Source organism: Opisthocomus hoazin, chromosome 1 (genome assembly GCF_030867145.1).
Source record: "Opisthocomus hoazin isolate bOpiHoa1 chromosome 1, bOpiHoa1.hap1, whole genome shotgun sequence".
Taxonomy (NCBI): Eukaryota; Metazoa; Chordata; class Aves; order Opisthocomiformes; family Opisthocomidae; genus Opisthocomus; species Opisthocomus hoazin.
In genome coordinates, this window is record NC_134414.1 from 37060016 (window position 1) to 37081766 (window position 21751).

At 41.9% G+C, this 21751-nt stretch overlaps 1 protein-coding gene across 4 annotated transcripts in view; it reads left to right on the forward strand.

Annotated features, from left to right (window-relative positions):
* ENOX1 (ecto-NOX disulfide-thiol exchanger 1) overlaps window positions 1–21751 on the forward strand; it is a 380777-nt gene that overhangs the window by 269001 nt on the left and 90025 nt on the right. For 3 of the 4 annotated variants that reach the window (XM_075432297.1, XM_075432138.1, XM_075432224.1), the window contains exons 6-8: window positions 2324–2497; window positions 4247–4453; window positions 10723–10956. In XM_075432297.1, coding sequence (XP_075288412.1) covers window positions 2324–2497; window positions 4247–4453; window positions 10723–10956 — 615 coding nt within the window. The remainder of the gene's footprint in view (window positions 1–2323; window positions 2498–4246; window positions 4454–10722; window positions 10957–21751) is intronic. The other variant, XM_075432365.1, reaches the window with a different exon arrangement.

The following is a 21751-nucleotide window of genomic DNA, read 5'->3' on the forward strand; positions in this document are numbered from 1 at the left end:
GAAAAAGGCATACAGGACAGGGAGAACTTGGTCTTCAGTCCATCTTCTTGGATATGTCCACCTGCTCCATCTTTGCCTTGGAATGCTGTGAGTCTACTATGGATATTGTATTTAACATGGAGTTTCATGTCTGGCTAGGACGGTAGCTGATCCTACATTTGTCCAGAGGGCTGGACGAGACGCCTCCCTTGGCATCTCACCAGTCCCAGTTTTCCCTGATCGTGGGAGAAGACTGGTACGACACTGTGTGTTGAGTGCTATTGTGGTGCTCTGCTTTGCATGCCACAGAGTTCTGTGGGCCACTTTAGCAGAGTAGTAATGATGGACTTCCACCCACAGCAGGGGAGTGCTGCACAGGATGGACTGCTGTGACAGTCGGAAGTCGGACTTTTAAAAATGAGATCAGGCAGATTAGCATAGCCAAAGGACTTCTTTGAACTACATGTTGCCCTTTCACCTCTGACTTTATCTCCCAGCATTCACTAGCCATGAATATTTAGTATGGCCACCACTCCATCCCATGGAATAAAGGACAGGCCCCAAGTTTCAAAGCTTAATCTGAAAAGCAATGCATATACATCAATACTGAAAAAAAGCATCACACCCGGAGCAAATCCTTTTTCATAAGCCCACTTATTAAAAAATAGTAATGTAATATAGTGAGTTTTCATTAATACTAGTCTTCAATAAGCCTAAAGCAAATCCTTGCTTGCTGTGCGCTTGCTATGCTTGTTGTACAGAACTGCCTGAAAATGATGGAGTCTTACAGTCAGTGTGTGGAGAGCAGGGAGTGTGCGGCTGATACAGATAAGAGCTCTATTGGAGTAGAGGTTCTCAATCCTCAGTTGTGTTTCCCAGAGAAGATGATTATGGATATTTCACAGGAATCATAATGCTAATTTTCAGCCCCCACAGAGTGCATTACACCTGCAAAATGCTATAAAAATCTGAGCTAATCCTCACCAGTAAGTGAGTGTTATTGTACCTGTTTTGCAGATGCAGAAATAAAGATATAGAAAGGTCAGCGGGCTGACCCAGGGTCACATAGCTTCTCAGCAGCAGATTTAGGATGAAGAAACAGGCCTCTCTGGTCACATTCTATTGATCAAATTTCCTAAATATATATATATATAAAATTTCCTAAATATATATATATATATAAAAAGAAGCCTAGAGAAGTTGTTTCCCTCTTTGCTTCTTCAAAATAAACAAGCTCCCGATCTACCAAACCCTGCTTTTACATGTATCTTTAAACACTTTCCAGTTGCTAGCCAAAAAACCTGTAGAACACCAAAATAAGTCTCTTCTTTTAAATAATTGATGATGCCAAATAGTAGCAGTGTTATACCAACAAAGGGATTGGTCTCTCAAAATATTTTATTCATTTCGCCTCAAGAAGCCCAAAGCCTTGTTTTTTAACAAGAGCAAATTTCAGGAGTTGGCTCTTATTTCATCTGAAACATCTGCTTATTACAATTCTTGGTGTTACAGCGCTGGTGCTCCCCAGTAAATCTTTCAGCTTTAAATAATGCTTATGGAAGTCTTGGCAAAGAGATCAGGAAGGAGAAAGAGTAACGACTGCCAAGTATGCATTTTACTTTATGGGGCTATAGTGGTATATTTTAATAATACATGTGTTGAAGAGAATCTACTAATCAGATTAAATAAAAGGACCAGAAGGAATTAAATCCAAGGTTCGAAAAGACCCCATTCTATGCAGCTGAAACTTTATATTCGAGGGTAAAATGGTTAGAAGTCTTGGCTAACTACATTTCTATAAAACAGCCAGAAATGGATCTTTCTCTGTGGTGTTCGTAAATCAAGGTCACTTAAGTGAGAAGGCAATGTTGTGATAAATTTATCTGACAATTAGACAGAGAGGACATATCAATGTCAAATTGTATTCTTTGTACACTCTGGTCAGAAGGCAGTGTAAACACCACAGTAGCATTATGAAACAGAAAATTACATTCCAGATAATAACAGATACTCATGGTACATGGTTTTACACTTTAATGTGCTGTGTTTTACTCAATCACATTAGTGTTTTAAATTATATAACATTCCCTGTTTTATGTATAGCTAATTTTTTTCACTGAAAATGCACCTCCTTCTCCTCCTCCCTCTTCGCCACCCCTCCCTCTCTCCTCTGTATTGCTCTGCCTTTTCCCCTGCCCATTTTTTTCCTTTTCCCTTCTCCTTTTTTAACAGTGATGTTTGAAAAAAAAAAAAAACAAACCTAAAGCGAAACTGTCTGTGCAAGAAAATAGTAACAAGTGGTTTCAAGATTTATAAGCCAGGATTTTATGTTCTATATTTACAGATTCAATCTGTGTCCCAGGCTTTGATCCAAGCCTGAGTATGATGACGGGAATCACTCCGATTAATCCAATGATACCAGGCATGGGGTTAGTGCCGCCACCACCACCAACAGATGTGTCTGTAGTCAAAGAAATAATTCACTGCAAAAGCTGCACGCTCTTCCCTCCAAACCCAAGTAAGTGGATGAAAGAATATTATTTTCCTGAATATATTGCATGGGTTTTTTTTAATCTAATAAAATTACGGTTTTTAAATAGAGTGTAGGCAAGTATGGTGTTTCCTTCTAAAGTCTACTCTGTGTGTAAAGTATGGTATGGTATCACAGCATACTTATTCATCTCTGTAAGGTTATGTAAAAAAACCTACTAAGTTTGTACAAAAAAGAAAATAATTACTTGCACAAAGCAAACAGAGCCTGAAGATCTACACTTCTCATAGCAGAAGTCTGTCTTTCCTTTAGATTAGAATGTCAGAAAATACAAGGATTATACTGTGCTGCTCATCTCCATGTTCCCCTCCAGGTGCCCACAGTTAGATGGGACCAATCTGGGCTCGTGGCCCTGAACACAGCACCTAGCACCCAAACGCTGACTAGCTCTGGTCCCTGCCTGGAGCAGATAGAGGGAAAGGGGGACTACGGCTCCTCTCTTGGCATTTTTAGGGGAGCAGCATGAGGATGAGCTGTTTCTCCACTTTGAGAGCCAGGACCAGGCTTTCTTCTGCCCCTTCTGGGACTTTGTGCAAATGGAAAACTCTTCCGACTGAGCCACCAGCTCAGGCACAGAGCCTGATTTTGCGTATGTTAGCCTCAGGAGTTGATTTTCAGAGCCATCAGACCGGCGGCTTTCACTCTCACTGTGAAGAGAAAAGAGAAAATTAAGCAAATAGTCTGGTGCTCTGGATTTGCAGTGTACCCAGATCTTGATTTAAACAGACTGGCTGTGTGTGTGAATATGTATATATATATATGTACATTTGTAGTTTGGAACACCATTTACTGTGTTAAAGGGCCAAAAAACTAAGTCATATGAATCAGATTCCTTCTCAGAGAATTACTTTTAGAGGAACGCTGTAGTAATATACATATAAACAAGGTGAAGTGTTGTGACAGAGTATATTTTTTATACAGCCTTCAAATATGTAATGATTTTTGTGATTTAAATGTGTATATATTCTATCTATATACACATAAAGAAACATTTCTAGCCACTCCACTTCATGAGCACTTGTAAACAGCGAGGTTATCCTCCCCGTGTGCTGGCGTCTGCTCTGTTATCTGGCAACAAGACAAAACAGATAACCGGTAGAGCATTTTCATCATGCTGTCACTTCGTTGTGTTTCTCACTTTGTTTTTCTGTTTGCTGTGCCCCTGTACGCTGAGACAGAAAGGAATTTATGCTAAGACCAGGGAAGGATGTCCGTCCATCCCAAGTACCCGGGGTGTACACCGCGTGGGCTGGCTTGCAGAGGGCCCACAGGCTTGGCGAGTGTGGCGAGTGAAGGGTATGAGTCAGAGATGGTGAAGTTCAGGCTTTGAATGTACTGCACCGGTGCTTGAGATCTGTTCTCAGGGTCAAATCAGTTGCAGAAGATTCCCTGCTTTGAAACAGAATGTTTTCTATTTTTCGTGTGACTGTGCAGGGAAAAGAAAGATCCCCTTAGACCTTACCGTCTGTCCTGGAGAACAACCTGCAGTGGCAGGAATTAATCTCTGAAATGCCACCTAAAACTTGAAAAGGTTTAGATTCAAGTAATCGATTTTGGACAGTCAGTGCAATATTCAATTATTATGCTTCTCCCTCTCTCCCGCCTCCATGCTATGTCAAATAACTGTTGCTGCCCAGAACTGATTAGGAGAATGAATAGAGCCAATGGATCAAAAGACACATTTTGTATTCCAATGTGATTTCTGTTTTGACTTAGATCTTCCACCACCTTCAACAAGAGAGAGACCTCCTGGGTGTAAAACAGTGTTTGTTGGAGGATTACCAGAAAACGCAACGGAGGAAATTATTCAGGAAGTCTTTGAGCAGTGTGGAGATATAACAGCAATTCGGAAAAGCAAGAAGAATTTTTGTCACATTCGTTTTGCAGAGGAGTTCATGGTTGATAAAGCCATTTACCTTTCTGGTACTTCACATTCTTTAATGGATTTTCCTTGCTTCTCATTTGTGTTTTGTGATGCTAATGTTTGCTTATTTGCTTAGCTTTTATCTCAGCAAGTCTTTCTTCAGCTCAGTGGATGGAGCTGGAGTGGCAAGGGGCGATTCTGTATTTCTCTGTATCTGCCAAGACTTGTGCAGGGTTTTGTATGGTGCTTGCCCAGGAGCAGTTTCCTGCCAGCCCACGACAGTGCAGCAGACCCTGAAATTCACTACAGAACAATCTTATTTTCTATTTACACAGGTTTATGTAGTTTTGCTCACAGGTTGTGGAAAAAGGAGGGCACTAGGCCAGGAAGGCTGCTGTTTTCCAGTGCCAATTTCTCTGATAGGCTGGCAATTTCATTTGCATATTTTTATAGATTTGCAGTGCAGTCTGAATAAAGTCTGCCTTTATGCATGCATGTATTCAGCTACCGTATGGGTTAGATTCCGAGCCCTGTCTGTGGGCTCTGTCTGTTGCTTCTCAGGACAATGAGTGCTGCAGAAATTCAGGTGTAAAATTTCAGAATCTCTTTTATTTTTCAACAAAGAAACAGACTATAAAAACCCCTGCCCCTAACTCACAGGGAAAAACAGAAAGAAGAAAAAAAGATGAAAAACATTTCTGCTTTCACATATCAGGCTTCAGTGACTGTCAGTGCCCTCTTAAGGTTACAGGCTCCTTCGTATGAGGATTGGCTTCCTCACTGAGACCTTCTTCACCTTTCTGAGCTGGATCCCATCCTCTGTGTGTATTTGTCTCCACAGGCTGGCTCATCTCTCTTTCTGGGTCCTGGGGGGACCCACAAGCGCTGCTTTGCCCCACAAGTGTAGTGTAACATTTTCACCCCACATGCAAGGTATTCTTAAATAAAAGAGGGCCAGGGACTGCTCCTTGGCCAAGATGAGCTGACACAGACTGGCTTACAGCAACCCACCCTGCACAGGGTGGCCTCGAAGGGACCCACTGGGGCCATTCAAAATGGAGCCTGGCTGGCAGCTAACGATTGGAGCTTAGATTAGAGATTATCTGAGCTCCCACCCTGACCATCTTCTGTTCAGCAGTAAGGACATAACCTCAGTGTCTTGTAGGTGTCTATAGGAAGCTCACAGAGCTAGAAACCAGGTGTGTCTCAAATCGCCATCAACTACATCTTATAAAGAAAGCAAGAAATAAGAGAAAACATCCGAACTATTGAAATACGTGGTCAGGAAAATCTAGCTCCTTTGGTTCGTAATGGTTTTTGTGTTTGGGTTTGTGTTTTGGGTTTTTTTTTTTTTCTAACTTGGCTGCTTGCTTTAAATATCTGTTTGAAGAGCTACAGAAAATTATATGTTTTATGAGGTCTATATAAAGATTTCTTTGAAATATTGCTGTATTTTCAGGTTTCTTGCAGATCTTCATTCCACTCTGTTTTTTCTTCCCTTTTTTTTAATTTCACTTCATTTCTTATTCCCTGCTCATCCTCTTTTCCAAGTTTCCAACCTTTCTGTTTATTTGTTTATTCATTTACTGCTTCCATAACACTGTAGTTCATTGGGACAGATTACAGGCATTGCGGTAGTAAGAAGCCGTAGCACAGTTCCCAGCTTCCAGCTTTTACTAGAGGGCCCCATCTCTACAAGTAACGGAGCAGAGGAAGGGCACTCCAGATTCTTTAGGAGCTGGTATTAGAGTATACGATAAACCAAACAGTGGTAAGAAAGAGAGCAAATAAAAGCTCAGAAGCTACAGGCTGCCACCCTGGGCCGGAGCCAGTGTCCCTCTAGCTCAGTTTCCTGCTTCTTGGCAGTTGACTGCACCCTTTGCTTCACTCCAAGTCAAGTTTTGTTTTAATTTTATATGCCTTAAATCCTGGAGGACCAGATTTGATGATCAGAGGTCGGAAATTTCCTGTGCTGCCAGGTGTCCTTGCTCACAATGCACTGGAGTGCACATTCAGAATAAAGGAAACAAGCAGAGATGAGGGTGAAGGATTCCCTTCCTCATCCTGAATTTTCTGCTAGTTTATTTCCAAGTTTGTGATCCGTTTCCTTTCGTCACACTTGCACTGCTGTATACGCTTTCTCTTACCTTCTGCTCCACAGCTTCCCTCCCCATCTGTCTTTTCCCCCACACCTTTTCTTTCTTCTAAAGTGTTGTGCTTAGGGTCTTTGACCGGATCAGGCAAAGAACCAGTGGAGCTGATAGGAGGAAGAAAAGCAGGGCCACACTGCAGCTAAGTTGCACTTCTTTTTACCACCAGTGCTGAACTCTGCAGATGAAACGGGGAGCACTGACTGTCCCGCAGCACCGCAGAGCAGGGAGGTCTGGAACTAGGCAAGGGCATGTTTTATTTGTACTGAAATGCTGGGGTTTTTAACCAGTCTTTATTCCATTCTCAAACATAATATATTCTGAAATGGTGGCAATAGAACATATTGCTAAGGCATTTTCTTTTCCCTTCAAGAGACTAAAGAGACATACAAACAGTATTTGTGGTTAATATAGAATGCTTGTTATGTTAGGGGAAAGCCATGCCTTTGATATCTGTAATATAATGATAATTTTGTCTGCCTAATCAGTTTTGTCTCTCTACCCCATCTAATCTCATCAAATTTTTTATTTATCCATGCTTGTCATCAGAATAGTGCAAGTGATTACAAAATACATCAAGCAGTTTAATCACTGATTTTTTTCCTTTCTATTCCCAAGTAAACACATATGAAAAGGAGACTAGGAGATGGGTGGAAGACTATGATAAAAAATTGACTTGAGGAAGGGTGGTTTTCATTTAGCCCTGAAAGTTATGTTTTTATCTCCTGAGGGAAAGACTGTTTAAAGTTGATATAGCAACCCATGAGAAAGCTCATTCTCCGAACTGTACATACTTAACTCTTGGGGCTGACAATTCGGTAGCTCCTGCAAATATTGATGGCCCTGGGCTTGAAAATATGGGACAAACAGGTGGCCTGAGACAGCCTGTTTATACCCCAAAGGCCTGTTTACGCATTTTTCCTGTGCTGATATTTCTCCCCTCTGGGTTTCCATTTAGTACCGTGTGCTGGTTTTATTTTATGTTCTTGATGATCATCATCAACAGTATGATCTAGATACCCTGTTAGAAAGCAACTATTGGCCAGTGCCCAATATAGCAACACTCAAAGGTAAGTCAGGCTGTGGAGTTTTGAGTAGACCTGTGATGTCAAAATCCGGTGTTTGATTTTTATTTAGCACCCTCATTAATTTTTCCTGTTGCTGCTCCTTTAAAATGAGGATCTTGGCATGTTCCCAAAGTTGTTTCCTCTGCCATTGTATGCGAAACTGAGATTAAAAATGACAAGCCAGGCAATCAGTTAGTGCAAGCTGCAGTCCTGGGCAAAGAGATGGGGAAGAGGAGCTGTGAGGGCAATTCTCTGCTCATGCGTGAAGGGGAGGCAATGGCAAGTGGTTCTCTCAGGCATTTAAATACTCTCGAACATCAATAAGGAGACATGGTACTGCAAAAGAGCGAGCATCCCAGCTGCCCTGCAGCTCAGAGCTGCCAACCCAAATGGGTGACTTGAACTGGTTACCTAAAGGGAACCATTTGTCCAGTGCTACACAGGGTACTGGGGTTGGGGCTGTAATTTACACTGTTCTATGGGGTTTTTTCCATTACCCCCATTTACTTCAAAAATGAGGGCCACTTTAGTAAAACTCAACTTTGCCGGTGCACACACAACCTGTAGATGCATAGTCCTTTTTGTTAGCTCTTTGTTCAGATTAAGTGGGGCTTTGAGGTCCACGAGAGTCTTGGTCCTGCAGTGCTGCGTTTCTCGGTCCTTCCACGCCCAGCGTGCTCGCCGATGGAGGCAAAAGATGGGGGAGAGGAGCAGAGGCTGTGTCTTCCTGGAAAGTACAGCCCAGCTGGGCGACTAATTTTAGGTTCACGAGACCTGGAACCTTGGCAGTGTCCTTGCACATTGCTGATAACGCTGTTTTTGGCACAGAGCAACCACTATTTGAGGAATGCAGCTGGCAAGTAGGACTGGGGGGGGTGACGGTGACATTTCTCATGGTTATTGGAGTAGCTGCACCAACTGACCCCTTTTGGCTGGTCCCTTGGTGCGTACACCTCTGTGGATAAAACCTTATAGTTACCCCCTCATTAGTTCAGGGCCCAGCTCTGAAAGGTCACCCACACTCTTCTGTTATGTTTCACTGAATATAGTGTATCTGAAACTCTTCGCTTCAACGCCTTGTGACTAAAGGTATATATATGACCACAAATAGCCTTCTAGGGGAAAAAGTACTGTTTACTCCTCTGTGCAAGAGAAAGCACAGCAAAACAGAGGGGCTTTAAAATAAACAACACTCTTGTTTGCTTCTCTTGCAATACTCAGTCCTACTTCAGCCCAAGCTTGTGAACCTTGGAGACAAGATTTGGTCGCTTCCGTGGAAGTTTTTCATGCCTTCTGGCTTTGAGGGACCTGGGAAACACTTAGTTTGAGTTTTTCATCTGGGTTTGGAATCCTTGCTGGAAAATGAAAGTCATACCTCTTCCTTACTGAAAGGCTACTTAACTGAACACCACAAGATGTTAGAAAGGAAAATGTTAAATCAGAAGCACCCAGATTGTTTTTTTGGAAGGAGCACTGCGTATATGGATAGTCAATGTCTTTGAAGCTATTGTCTCATATGTGCTGTAGTATAGACAGTCCTTTGTATTCATACAGCAGGATGTTTTCACAACAGTAAAACAAGCAGTGTATACCTAGATACGCATTTTTTGCAAAGATGCTCCTAATCTGCTACACAAGTCTTAGCTTTGCAGTCCCTGGAGAGAGTTCAAAACGAAGTTCTAACTGTGGTCGTGAGGTGCTGAAGCTCTTCAAACCACAGGCAAACCATGAGACTTAAAGGTAGGTTCCCTTGGATTGCTGTTCAAAAGCAGCAAACACCGCTTTTCCTGCCGTTTCGAACAGGAGTTTCCTGCCCCTGGAGTTATTACGCGGTGGCTTTAGTAGCATGTGTTTCTGAAGAGCCTTCTGTATGCTAGCTCAGCAGAGAGTTCATCTCTGCAGCCTCCCAAGACTGGAGAAGTCTCTGCTGGGCTACTCTGCTTCTGAGGCTACTGCAGTGGGCTGGCATGGAGAAATTAGAGCTGGCACTGTGCAGACTGAGTAATTTTATCTGCATCTGAAGGCTCTGCTTGCCGCTTTCTATGTAGTATTTTCTTACACTTTCTCACTATTTTAAAAGTTAGAGAAATTGCTCTGAGAGTATCTTTCAGCCTTGGAAATAAAACTTGAAAAAGATAGGTGCCCAGCATGTGTTCTTCCACAGCATGGTCACGAAAAGATCCTTTTATAGCTCTGGAATGATTTGTTTGTCCACTGACAGGAGCCAGGGGCTTTAGTTCAGAGCAGGGCCCTGTTGTACCACTGACTTAAGGCCTTTGAAATCTGCTAGAATTAGCGTATGATATATTGACCAAATTATGAATATGTAGAACGTCGCTAAAGATGAGGCACAACAGGTTTCATTATTTTGTTCTGAAATGGATCTGGTAAACGTCTAGTAAATCCATCCACACTTTTAAAATTACTTTAAAGAGTGTTGAACTTCATTCATTGGTAGGTGCTTTATATTTGTTGCCAGAGTATTTGCTGTAGGGCATTGGGAAGTAGTGTTTGCAATCGTAAAGCCTCAAATTTTGAGATCTAGCATCCATGCAGACATGACACCTCCCTCTTTGTGGCCCAGGAATTTATGTAGCACAATTTTCTCATTCATCTGTGGTCATTTGATTTTTATAAAATTCAGCCTTTCCCTGTATGCCCAATTCCTTTGGTAGGCTAGAGAAAAGCACAAAACTGCACATGGTCTCAACAGGATCAGGGGAAGAAGGACTTTACATTCAGACCAAAACAGATCCTTTTTTAGTAGTTGTTTCTTGTTTAACTGACCTTTGCACTTACAAAGTTTGCAAACATCAAGTGGAAAATGACATATTTTGAGAAACTCCTAAACAGGAATGTAGATTCTGTAGCTTTGGGTCGACTTTTTCAGCTCATCTATTATGTTGATAGGTGATGCAGAAAATTGCAAGCAAAAACGTGTGGATGAATGTTTATCTTCCTGTGGAAGTACAGTGATCGATAGATCCTGTAGATACGTGGGAATCTGTTAATGTACATTTTTACTTAACTGCATTTGAGGAGAAGAAAACAAAGGGAAAAAAAAATAAGCAAAGAAATCCCGCAACAGTTAGTTCTGCTTGTTGGTTTCAGGTTACCGCATGAGATTAGGATCTAGCACAGACAAAAAGGATTCAGGTCGCCTTCATGTTGATTTTGCTCAGGCAAGAGATGACTTTTATGAATGGGAATGCAAACAAAGAATGCTGGCCCGAGAAGAACGCCACAGACGCAAAATGGAAGAAGACAGACTGCGCCCTCCTTCTCCCCCGGCAATAATGCATTATTCTGAACACGAAGCTGCTTTGCTGGCTGAAAAATTGAAAGGTAAGCAGCATTTGATACTTTTCAGTGTATTATTCTTTAAGAATGGGAGCCATCCAGAAGTCAGAGCAGGGGAGCTGATGTATTTCATTACTTGCCCTGTTAGCTTTCCCCCATTCCTCTGCCATTTTTATGCCAGTGGTAATGATACTCACCCGCTTGCTAGAAATATGTAATGTCTGTCCATCTAGCTGTGCTTCAACAGCTAAAACACAGCCTTCAGGGTAGTACAGTGGTTTTGGGTTTAGGTTTTTTTCTGCTCAGTTGATGTCATCATTTACCTTAGAAATGCTCTCATAATGAGACAACCTGTTACAAACATTCTTCATATTAAAGGCCTGATTCTTAAAATGTCCTTATTTCCCTAAATGATCTGTTACTATAGTGCATGCCTGCATCCCGATTCCTGGCATTTAAATTGCCCTCATGAGCTGCATTTTAACATGGCCCTCAGATGCAGTGGTACGACTTATCTCTGACACACACCACCCATTCTTTTTGTTCCCTCTTTAGGGTTAGAATGATATGTGTGAGATAGTGTCTTGTTTTGGTGTTTGCTTGTGTGTTTGTTTTTTTCTAGGTAAACTCACAGACTTAAGATTTTCCAGGGGTGCAGCTTGAAGATTCCAGTCTTTAATAGTTAACATAGAAAGTAAGAAGGAAAGAAAATTATTCTTGGTAAAGAAATTAAAAAAAAAAATCAAGCAAACCACTCCTCATACTCCTTAGAGTTGTTTTTGTTTTCATTGTGTTTAGCAATTGCATTTGGCATTCTTTCCCCACGCGGTGGCCAAGCATGTTACTTTACTGTGTGCCAGGTCACAAGAAGCTGTGATTCTTGCCACTGTTTCAGAATTATCCAGATTAGGCATAGGCTATCTAGCTGTCAACATACTGGCCTCTGTTCTAACTATGAAATGTGTTTGGGAAGCTGGAGAAGGACAGTGCAAAGTGTTGCATCCTTGGAGCATGGAGCAGAGATGCACCCTACTGTCTCTTTGAGTACTGCATTGGTCGCTGCTAGTTGTCACTGTTACCTCCGTCTGTTATTACTTTGGCTGACTGATATTGTCACCGCATACACTCCTCTGTTAAATAGTTCGTTAAGTAACTGGGAGATTGGTAAAATAACCCAGATGGATTGATAGACCTGGAGGAAAGGAGGAAAGAGGCCCAGATACAAGAATTTTTAATTCTTGCCTAGCTGCTAGTCCAGCTCCTCTAGAGGTTACACAACACAATACAGAGTTTTAGACCCATCTGTTCCCAGAATCTGTTTTCAATTTAATATTTTAGGAGTTAATCTTTTATAGGGAAGTTTTTCTTTATGTAGTAAGCCCTAGAGGTTTCCTGAACTAAGCCAGAAAATGCAAGAAGTCTGGACAATTTCTTCCGTATGGCTAGCCATTGCTTCGGGCAACTGAACGTGGGTTTTTGCAAGATGTTTAAGATGTCTATATTTAGAAGGGTTTTTCTTTTCATTCTGGGAAGTTTCCATACTTAATTAAAACTTATTCCAAGTACTTAGCTCTTTGGTTCTCCCAAGCGACATGTGACCAGAGCTTGGCATATATGCACAAGTTTAATATAGAAATATTTTGAGCACAATATAGACTAGCACTATGAACATGACTATTTCTTTGGAATTAAAGGTAAACTTTCAGAAACATACAGCATTAAATATAATAAATTAAGAAACCAAAATAATAAGGGGGGGCATATTGGTTAAAAAATCATTAAAATCCAGCAAAAGATCGTATTGCAATTTTTTAAAACGTCTCTAATTAGCAGTTGCCTTGTAGTAATATTAATGGCACTGGCCCTGCATCTGTATAGATTGCTGGGGATAGAGAATGCAGAGAAGCTCCCTCTCCTCTCACTGGTCATGAGTTGTCTCCTATACTACATACTCTAGAAAGCCGAGGTGGGGTTCAGTCATTACACTTGTCTGCTTTGCTTTTCCTATGGCATCGTAGCCAGTATCTATAAGGCAGTGTGGTAGAGCATTATGACCTCCCTTGGGCAACATGGATTCACCACATGAGCTCTTTTTGACATCCTAAAACCAGAAGTAAAGCAACACTAAAAATACTTCTTTAAGTATGGCAAAGGGCAGTTCATGTCATCATACATTCGCAATTGAAATGTGGACTTAAGTGAAGCTAACAGAAGATATACATATATGTACACACACACACACGTATATATAAAACTTGGGGTCAAAATTTCAGGTCTGTGGATATCACCAGATTTGCATTGATGCAAAAGCCTGGACAATTTGTCCTAAAGAAAAGAAGGATCAAAATATATCTGCTCTTGGCAGGATTTACCTTGAACGATTGATTTTTGAGCAGATGCTTTGCAGTTGTTTTCTTAAGGGAAGTCATGACCTCCTCGTGGTACACACTTCAAAAGACTCCTGAGCTCTGTTGCCAGCTCATGAGACAGAGCTGCAGGTGCCCAACGTGCAGGTTTCAGCTCCTGCAGTGCCTCCAGAACTTCACTGAGAACACTAGCTGAAAAGTAAGCCAAAATAGCTAAACATCTGTCATCCCAAGATACTGCTTTGCAATCACAGATGTAGACAACTTGGTCTGAATCCAAGCAACTTTTGTTGTCAAAATAACCTTGGAAGTTCCAGACAGCAAGGAAATCTGATGGTGAGCAGAGATGAACTAGGCTCATCAGCCAGTCCCCTGTTGTGGTCTAAGTATTTATGGAGTCTATAACAGAGGCAACAATATCTTTTTTCACCTTCTGCAAACTGCAGCGTAAGACTTAAAGAAATCATTGGTTTTGTGTACCAGGCTTGGCTGGAAATTCTCACACCAGTGTTGTCAGCATATTCCTAGTCCCCTCATGTGCTGAAGTCTCCTGGTACAGCAGTAACTGCCGTAGATGAGAGTGGGTGAGAGAGTGCAGAAGGAACATCAATAATTTGCTGGTGATGTTCTCTCCTGGTCACAGCCAGAGCCAAAAGGAGGAGAAGCAAAGGAGATAACAGATCACAGAATCACAGAATAGTAGGAGTTGGAAGGGACCTCTGTGGGTCATCTAGTCCAACCCCCCTGCAAAAGCAGGGTCACCTAGAGCAGGCTGCACAGGACCTTGTCCAGGCGGGTCTTGAATATCTCCAGAGAAGGAGGCTCCACAACCTCCCTGGGCAGCCTGTTCCAGTGCTCCGTCACCCTCAGAGGGAAGAAGTTCTTCCTCATGTTCAGACGGAACTTCCTGTGCTTCAATTTGTGCCCATTGCCCCTTGTCCTGTCACTGGGCACCACTGAAAAGAGCTTGGCCCCATCCTCCTGACACCCACCCTTCAGATATTTGTAGGCATTTATAAGATCCCCTCGCAGCCTTCTCTTCTTCAGGCTGAACAAGCCCAGTTCCCTCAACCTCTCCTCGTAGGGGAGATGCTCCAGTCCCCTCACCATCCTCGTAGCCCTCCGCTGGACTCTCTCCAGTAGCTCCTCATCTTTCTTGAACTGGGGAGCCCAGAACTGGACACAGGACTCCAGATGGGGCCTCACTAGGGCAGAGTAGAGGGGGAGGACAACCTCCTTCGACCTGCTGGCCACACTCTTCTTGATGCACTCCAGGATCCCATTGGCCTTCTTGGCAACAAGGGCACACTGCTGGTTCATGGTCAGCTTGTTGTCCACCAGGACACCCAGGTCCCTCTCCACAGAGCTGCTCTCCAGAAGGTCTGCCATGAGCCTGTACTGATGCATGGGGTTGTTCCTCCCCAGGTGCAGGACCCTACACTTGCCCTTGTGGAACCTCATCAGGTTCCTCTCTGCCCAGCTTTCCAGCCTATCCAGGTCACGCTGAATGGCAGCACAGCCTTCTGGTGTATCTACCACACCTCCCAGTTTGGTGTCATCAGCAAACTTGCTGAGGGTACATTCTAACTCTTCATCCAGGTCGTTGATGAAGAAGTTAAACAAGACTGGGCCCAGTACTGACCCCTGGGGGACACCACTGGTTACCAGCCTCCAACTAGACTCAGCGCCGCTGATGACAACCCTCTGAGTTCTGCCATTCAGCCAGTTCTCTATCCACTTCACCGACCACTCATCCAGCCCACACTTCCTCAGCTTCCCTAGGAGAATATCATGGGAGACTGTGTCGAAAGCCTTGCTGAAGTCAAGGTAGACAACATCCACGGCTCTCCCTTCGTCTACCCAGCCAGTCATGTCATCGTAGAAAGCTATCAGATTGGTCAGGCATGATTTCCCCTTGGTAAATCCATGCTGACTACTCCTGATAACCTTCTTGTCTTCCACTTGCTTGATGATGGCCTCCAGGATAAGGTGCTCCATCACCTTTCCCGGGATGGAGGTGAGGCTGACCGGCCTGTAGTTCCCTGGGTCCTCCTTCTTGTCCTTTTTGAAGATTGGAGTGACATTGGCCTTTCTCCAGTCAGTTATCCTGAGTTGGAAAGATGACTTATCACAAAATATTTGATTTAAATTTGTTTTATGCAATCCCTTGAGAGAGACCAGCACATTGTAGGTAGAAGAGACTTGAGCCTGGATTAGAATGAAATGAGCTCCAGCATTCAAACTACATAGCTAACATAGAGAAGAGCATGAGCTCCTTCTCGTACCAGGGCTATGCTGACCAGTTTTAGGTTTGTACCACAAAATTTAGGTTTGCACAACGTATTTTAGATTTTCAAGCTGTTTGGGAAAACAAAAATGCTATTTAGTTTTGTAGGAAAAGTTTTTTTTGTTTGGAGGTTGTTTTTTTTTCCACCTTACAAACCACTAAAGTAGGTTTGAAGGGAAAAAGCAAAATAAGAAATAGGGGCCATTTGTTTGAAAAGGTAAAATAAAATTTCACTTTTTCAGAAAGTATTCTTCAAATCTACTTTTTTATCCAAGTATTCCAAAGTTTGTCATGACATTGCAAATAGTTTCATCAAACCATTCTCTGGTTGCCGCAGAATAAGATAATAGCTAAGCATAACTCAGGTTAATGAAACTTCTGGCCTCCTTTCTGACATCCTCCTGCCTTAGGTAAAAATCTGTGTTTCCTCGAGGAAATATGACAAGAAATTCATAGATATAAGTTCTGGGTAACCAAGGTCTTTCTTTTACAGTGAAGTGTGAATGTGAATTACCTCCTTAAAAAGCCTTTGAGAATAGTCCCTGCATTCTTGTTCTGACAAAACCAGTGGAATATTGTGTCTTCTGCTATTACATTATAGAAACGTGACCTTCTTGTCTCTTGGTTCATTGCAGCATTTTGTTTGGTGCACATCTTTGAGATTTTAATTCCTCAGTATTAAATCAGATGTGTTATTACTGCACAGTGAGACGTGTCAGTAGATATTTAGGATCAAATTTGTATACTCTGACATCTGTTTTCCTGGGCGCTTTATAAATGGTTGAATAATGTGGTGCCCAGAACATCACACAACTGGAGACAGGCTGAACCTTTTATCCTTAAGTGGAAGGCTGCTCTGTCAGGTGCATTGGAACAAAACATTTTAATCTGTGTGCTTGTGACATTTGTGTTTCAAAGCAGAATTTCAGACATTACAATATTCTTAATTCAAGCATATCTGTACCTAATGGTATCATCTTCAGAAATCACTTCTTGCAAATAAGGTCCTTTAAAATACTACATCTGTCTTATTTGCTGCAGGTAGTTAAATAGTTCCACCATGTGACAAAGACATCTCTTCATATCTGATTATGTGGTTTTTAAACATGATGAGGAAAGGAGACATAAATATCTGCAAGCTGTATACAATACCCTGGAATTTACCTGCCTTTTAGATACAGTGTTTCTTTATGTGCACAGAAATGTTATTCATGTGGTTTTGCATTTAAAAAAATATAATTTGAAAAATTGAGAAGCTGCTTCTTTGCCAGGCACTGTATTATCCCCTGAAGAGAGAGAACAGATTGGAAATTTAAATAAATAGATGGCAGCTACAGTAGAATGAACAAACTGGGGATGCATCTTGTGCAAGATTCAGGTGACATCAAGCCTGACAATTTCAATCCTTGCACATCGTATGAAATATAAACAACATTTAATTGCTTGGGAAATGGGATATTTCACTGAGAAGAAAACCACGCTGCTTTCATTATCACTCTGCACTTAAGAGCCAGGCTTGTGGAGCGCTGCAGAAGTGGTGCAGTTATCCAGAGGAGCAAGTCTCACACAGAATGGATCAGATTCAGTGCGGGGCTACATCGGGAGCGAAGGCAAAACTGAGATCCTCCAAAACAAATCCAATGAATGCCAGGCTTAATTGCTGCTGAAAGACTCCAGACTTCTTTTTTAGCACAATATTTTTTTATTAGTAGTATGTCAGGACAGAGCCCTACAACAGACATGTTTTGACTCTTCAGCATCAAATCTGTTCACTCACCCTTCCCGTTTTCACATCATCATTTTCTCCTTCCTTCTTCCATATGCTGCTGACATCTGCTGTGACATGACACATCTGGCTCCAAAAGCCTCGCACAGGGGCTACGAGCAGGCACGGTGCGAGGGCACTTTTGTCTGCTGGCAGAGGAGCGTAAGGTGGGTTCAGCTATCAGCAGCCTGGTAACCCAATTCCCCGGGCACCTCCCTCCAAAAGCCTGCAACAAGTATGTTCATTGCTAGGTGTATTACTGAGAGTGCCCTCCTTCACCCAATCTGTATGGTATCAATGCAAATTTTAAGGTTTTTATATAAACCTACTTGATTAAATGTACCACACTGCAACATGGCTGGAGTTAGTTACTATGAACTGGGAAATTGCAGCTCACAAATCTGAAAGTTTGTGGTGTGATTTTGAGAAGTAGGGAGGAAACTCAATACCCTCATAATTACTTTTTACTGGAAATGATGGCAGCAGCAGGACAAGATAATGTATTTCTGTGTCTCACGTGAAACAGCCACCTCTGGAAGATTCTTGTGTGATTTAATTTGGAAGAAAGAGTTTGATGATACGGAGGGGTAGAGAGTACCTTTTAAGATATCTTTTAGTAAATGCGTATGCACATTTTTATCAAATCTAGTTTCAGCTAGTCGTTTATTACATAACTGGAAAAGTTTCTTGGTCATAGCATACAGTCAAGGCTATTTAAGAAATAGGAAGGTAGATATTAATCGTTCTTTAAAAGAAGCCTTTGGCAGTAAGAATTTGTATTCCTTCATTCTCGCTTATTATTCAGTGCCATTGGGTTAAAAATGTTATTAATCCCAAAAGTACCAGACAGATGTGTGTGTTGCGTGGCACAATTACATAAGGTATTTGAGCAGGGAAAAAAGAAGGTGAGGGTAGAAGACTGAAGAGTTGTGTTTCTAGGTCAGTGGCAGGCATTCTGTGCAGCAGCTCTTAAGCCAAGAGAAAAATAGGTTGTCATTGTGGCACCAAAAGTGACGTGTGCTGGGAAGCAAATTGTTCCTGATGCACAGGGGATCTGGGCTGAACCAGCTGGTGAGAGAGGTTAGGAAACCTTTTCCCTGACCTGATTCACCCACAGCAGTCACCTGCTGTGGTTTATTATTTTTCATGTTGAATTCAGTCTTTGCAGTTTAGAAATCTTAGTTAGTCTAATAAATTATCAAATCAGAAGTCAGATTAACAATAACCTTGGCCATACATCCTCCCCTGGCTACAGATACATGTAATGAAGAAGTCAGCATCCTGAACTGGCCTATTCCATTTTCCTGTAATAACTGGACTGGCCCCAGTTTGACCAGCTGGGACTGGAGTATGATCAGACAAGCAGCTTCAGGCAGACGTGAGGGCAGCGTCACCGTGAGCAAAGGGGTAGTGCTGAGCAGATGGGGATGAGGCAGGGGACACAACATCCTCCTATGGCACAGCTGCAGCTGACAGAGGACAAGCTGTCAATCAGAGGCAAATAGATGGGACACATCCCGGGGCTCTTGTCCCCTCCGTATGTGCCCTGCAGCACAGTCGTTCTCACTGCTCACAGGAATACCTTCAAGGGGTGTTTGTTAATTGGATTCCTACTGGTCAGGGCAGAGCTTAGCGTAAGGGCACACCTGCCCCTTCCCATCTTACAGAAGGGCCAGAGAAAAATGCGATCACTAATGCAGCCCAAAACATATGCAGCCAGCACAGGAGCTTTCTAGGTGTAGTCATTAGGATGAAAAACAACAGCTCTGTCTTTTCAGCATCTCCTAGAAGATTGCATTAGGGGAGAAAGATTAGGGGACAAGAGATAGTATGTGCTGACTCTGGACAACACCATAGCCTGTAGGACAACATAGAAGGATTACTGTGATTTAAGACAGGCTCCAAGTGTTGTGGGAATTATCTCAGATACTTTTCAAATGTTTGAGAACACCCAGGATTGGAAAGGTACTAACAAGGTGAAAAGCAGTGGTAGCCCAGTGTTTGATCATGTCCTAGATAGAAGTCCAGCAAACAATGTCACTCTCAAAATACATAAATAAACAGTTAGCTGTATTTAAAATATGTCTATAAATGTAAAAAAGGTAGTATGAAGAGTGTTTGCCTGGCTTCAGAGTGATAGAATAGTCTATATCTTTTCTAATGTCTAAGACCTTAGACACCATGACCGAAGTTGAGAAAGCACGTTATAGAGGTGCTTAACATTGAGAGATGAATAGTCACATTTCACATTACTCTGAGCTGAATTCTGCCCTGTGTTACACCAGAGAAACTCAATAAACTGGAGAAAAATCTCTATTTATTTCCAACACTTTTTCCCAGTATTCCATTTTGTAGCATTTTTTGTCGTAGCTTTTTCTATTAAAAGGTTTATGCCAGTTGGGGTTGCTTAGAGGTGGTCAAATTACAAGAAGAAAAATACAAAACATTTGTCAACAATTATTCCTTTTTTTTCATAAAAATATCCCCGTTGACAATTTCCCAGACAGCCCTAGGGATGCAATTTCTTTTCTTTATATTTCATTTCATCTAAGTTGTGAGCTAAGATTTCAGCACCAAATATCTTCAATTGATGTAAGAGGAATTTGAAATATCTTATCTCTAGAGGCCTGCGATTGAGTCTAGCAGCACCTGGAAATCTGTATCGACAGACACCCAGCAAGCCATCCTCAATAGATGGGCAATATTAAAACGACATAGTGTACATCACAACTTGCAGTATAATTGAAGACCCAACACAAGTACACAAATGCTGGGTAGACATTCTGTACCCAGTGCACTTGTGTAACAGTCAGGATTACTCTGACCAAATGTAGACATCTGTTGCAGAGATGTCTGTACGTCAGCAGGTCACTCCCGGCTCCTTCTACAGTCGGTTGAGGGAAACAGGCACTTCTGGGGCACAGTTCACCTCACCTTCCAATAAACAGCTAAACCAGGACTGACGAAGCCTGTCCAACAAATGTCCATCTATTTTTGTTGACTGTACCAGGATCCTGGGGTTGCTAAATCAGGTGTTCACATAAAGGAGATGAATCCTACCTTATTTGTTTAAAATATGCTGTAACTTGGAGGATGAAAAAAAGCTTTAGGTGCAAGAAATAATTTGCCGTGTGCTCATTTTAAAAGAACAATTACATATGGGAGCACATCTTATATAAAGGAATTTATTTTAAGAATATGTGTTTAAACAGTGTATATTTATGTGCATCCTACCGCAAGGGAATGATTTTAAACAGAATTAAGAGTTTGGGTTTATTTTTTTAATGAATGGCTGCAATCATAAGGCAGTTCATACTCTGCTTAAATTAGATTCCATTGCTCCATTTCTTCTACTATTTATCTACTAAACAAAAAATAAATGAACAATCTGGTATAAAAACTTGATTTTCTAAGAGAACCTCTGATTGCTCAGAAAGAGTCACTGCATTCTGGATGAAGAAAATTAATTCATGGTGAGTTATTTTATGCCAGTCTTGAGTCAACTCAAGAATATGAAAGTTAGAAATGAAGGTGAAACAAGGAAATTTTTAAACTGTGGAGAAAAGATTTTATTAACTAATGTGCTCCTGTTGTGCACGTATTACCCTCTAGCATTTTTTAATGTATCTTCTAATTATGTAATCAATGAAGATGCTGATGTTTACCAATGGAAGTTTTTCTTTCTGCTAATACGGAGCCATGATTTAACTATAACAGGCCCACAGACCCCTGCAGCTCCCTGGCAGTATAATGTGTTGAAAATGGGTTTTCAGCGTGTCCTTTTAAATGGATTGAATCTATCTGGCAGAAGGATGGCATGTTTATGGACATCCCTTACAGACACCAACTGTGCCTGATGAAAACAAAACAAGAGGAGGGGCGTTTTAATTTCATATAGACTCTACAGCGAAACAACACGCAGCAGTATACTGGGGAGAGATTACAGCAAGAAAAAGGGGGAACGGTTCTGTGCAGCTGATTTTCCTCGTGCATCTCCGTGAAACATTTTCGCCCAGTTCTGCGCACTGTTTCTTCACAGGTCACGGTGTACCTCTTCAGAGGTGCTTCTGTGTATCATTTCTCCCAACTTCGCTGTTCGTGTCTTGACCTAGATTGAATGGGGTAATTTACTCTAAATGGTACTTCAATGTTAGGTGATAAATTATGTGTGATGATATAGATAATGATGTCCACGAGGAAAAAAGAGGAACATTCAGCTGTAGTTACTCCCTACTCACAATCAGCCGCATCCTTGGTGTTAACCGGCTGGTGCCGTCCGCAGGGTGACCTGACTGTACAGACTGTTGGAAATTGCATGCTAACATTGCCAGAAGCCATTACAGGTTATTCTTATTGACTACTGTAATTATAATAAACATTATGTTCCAGAGATGAGTTCTTGGCTGTGTTGGATCCATGACA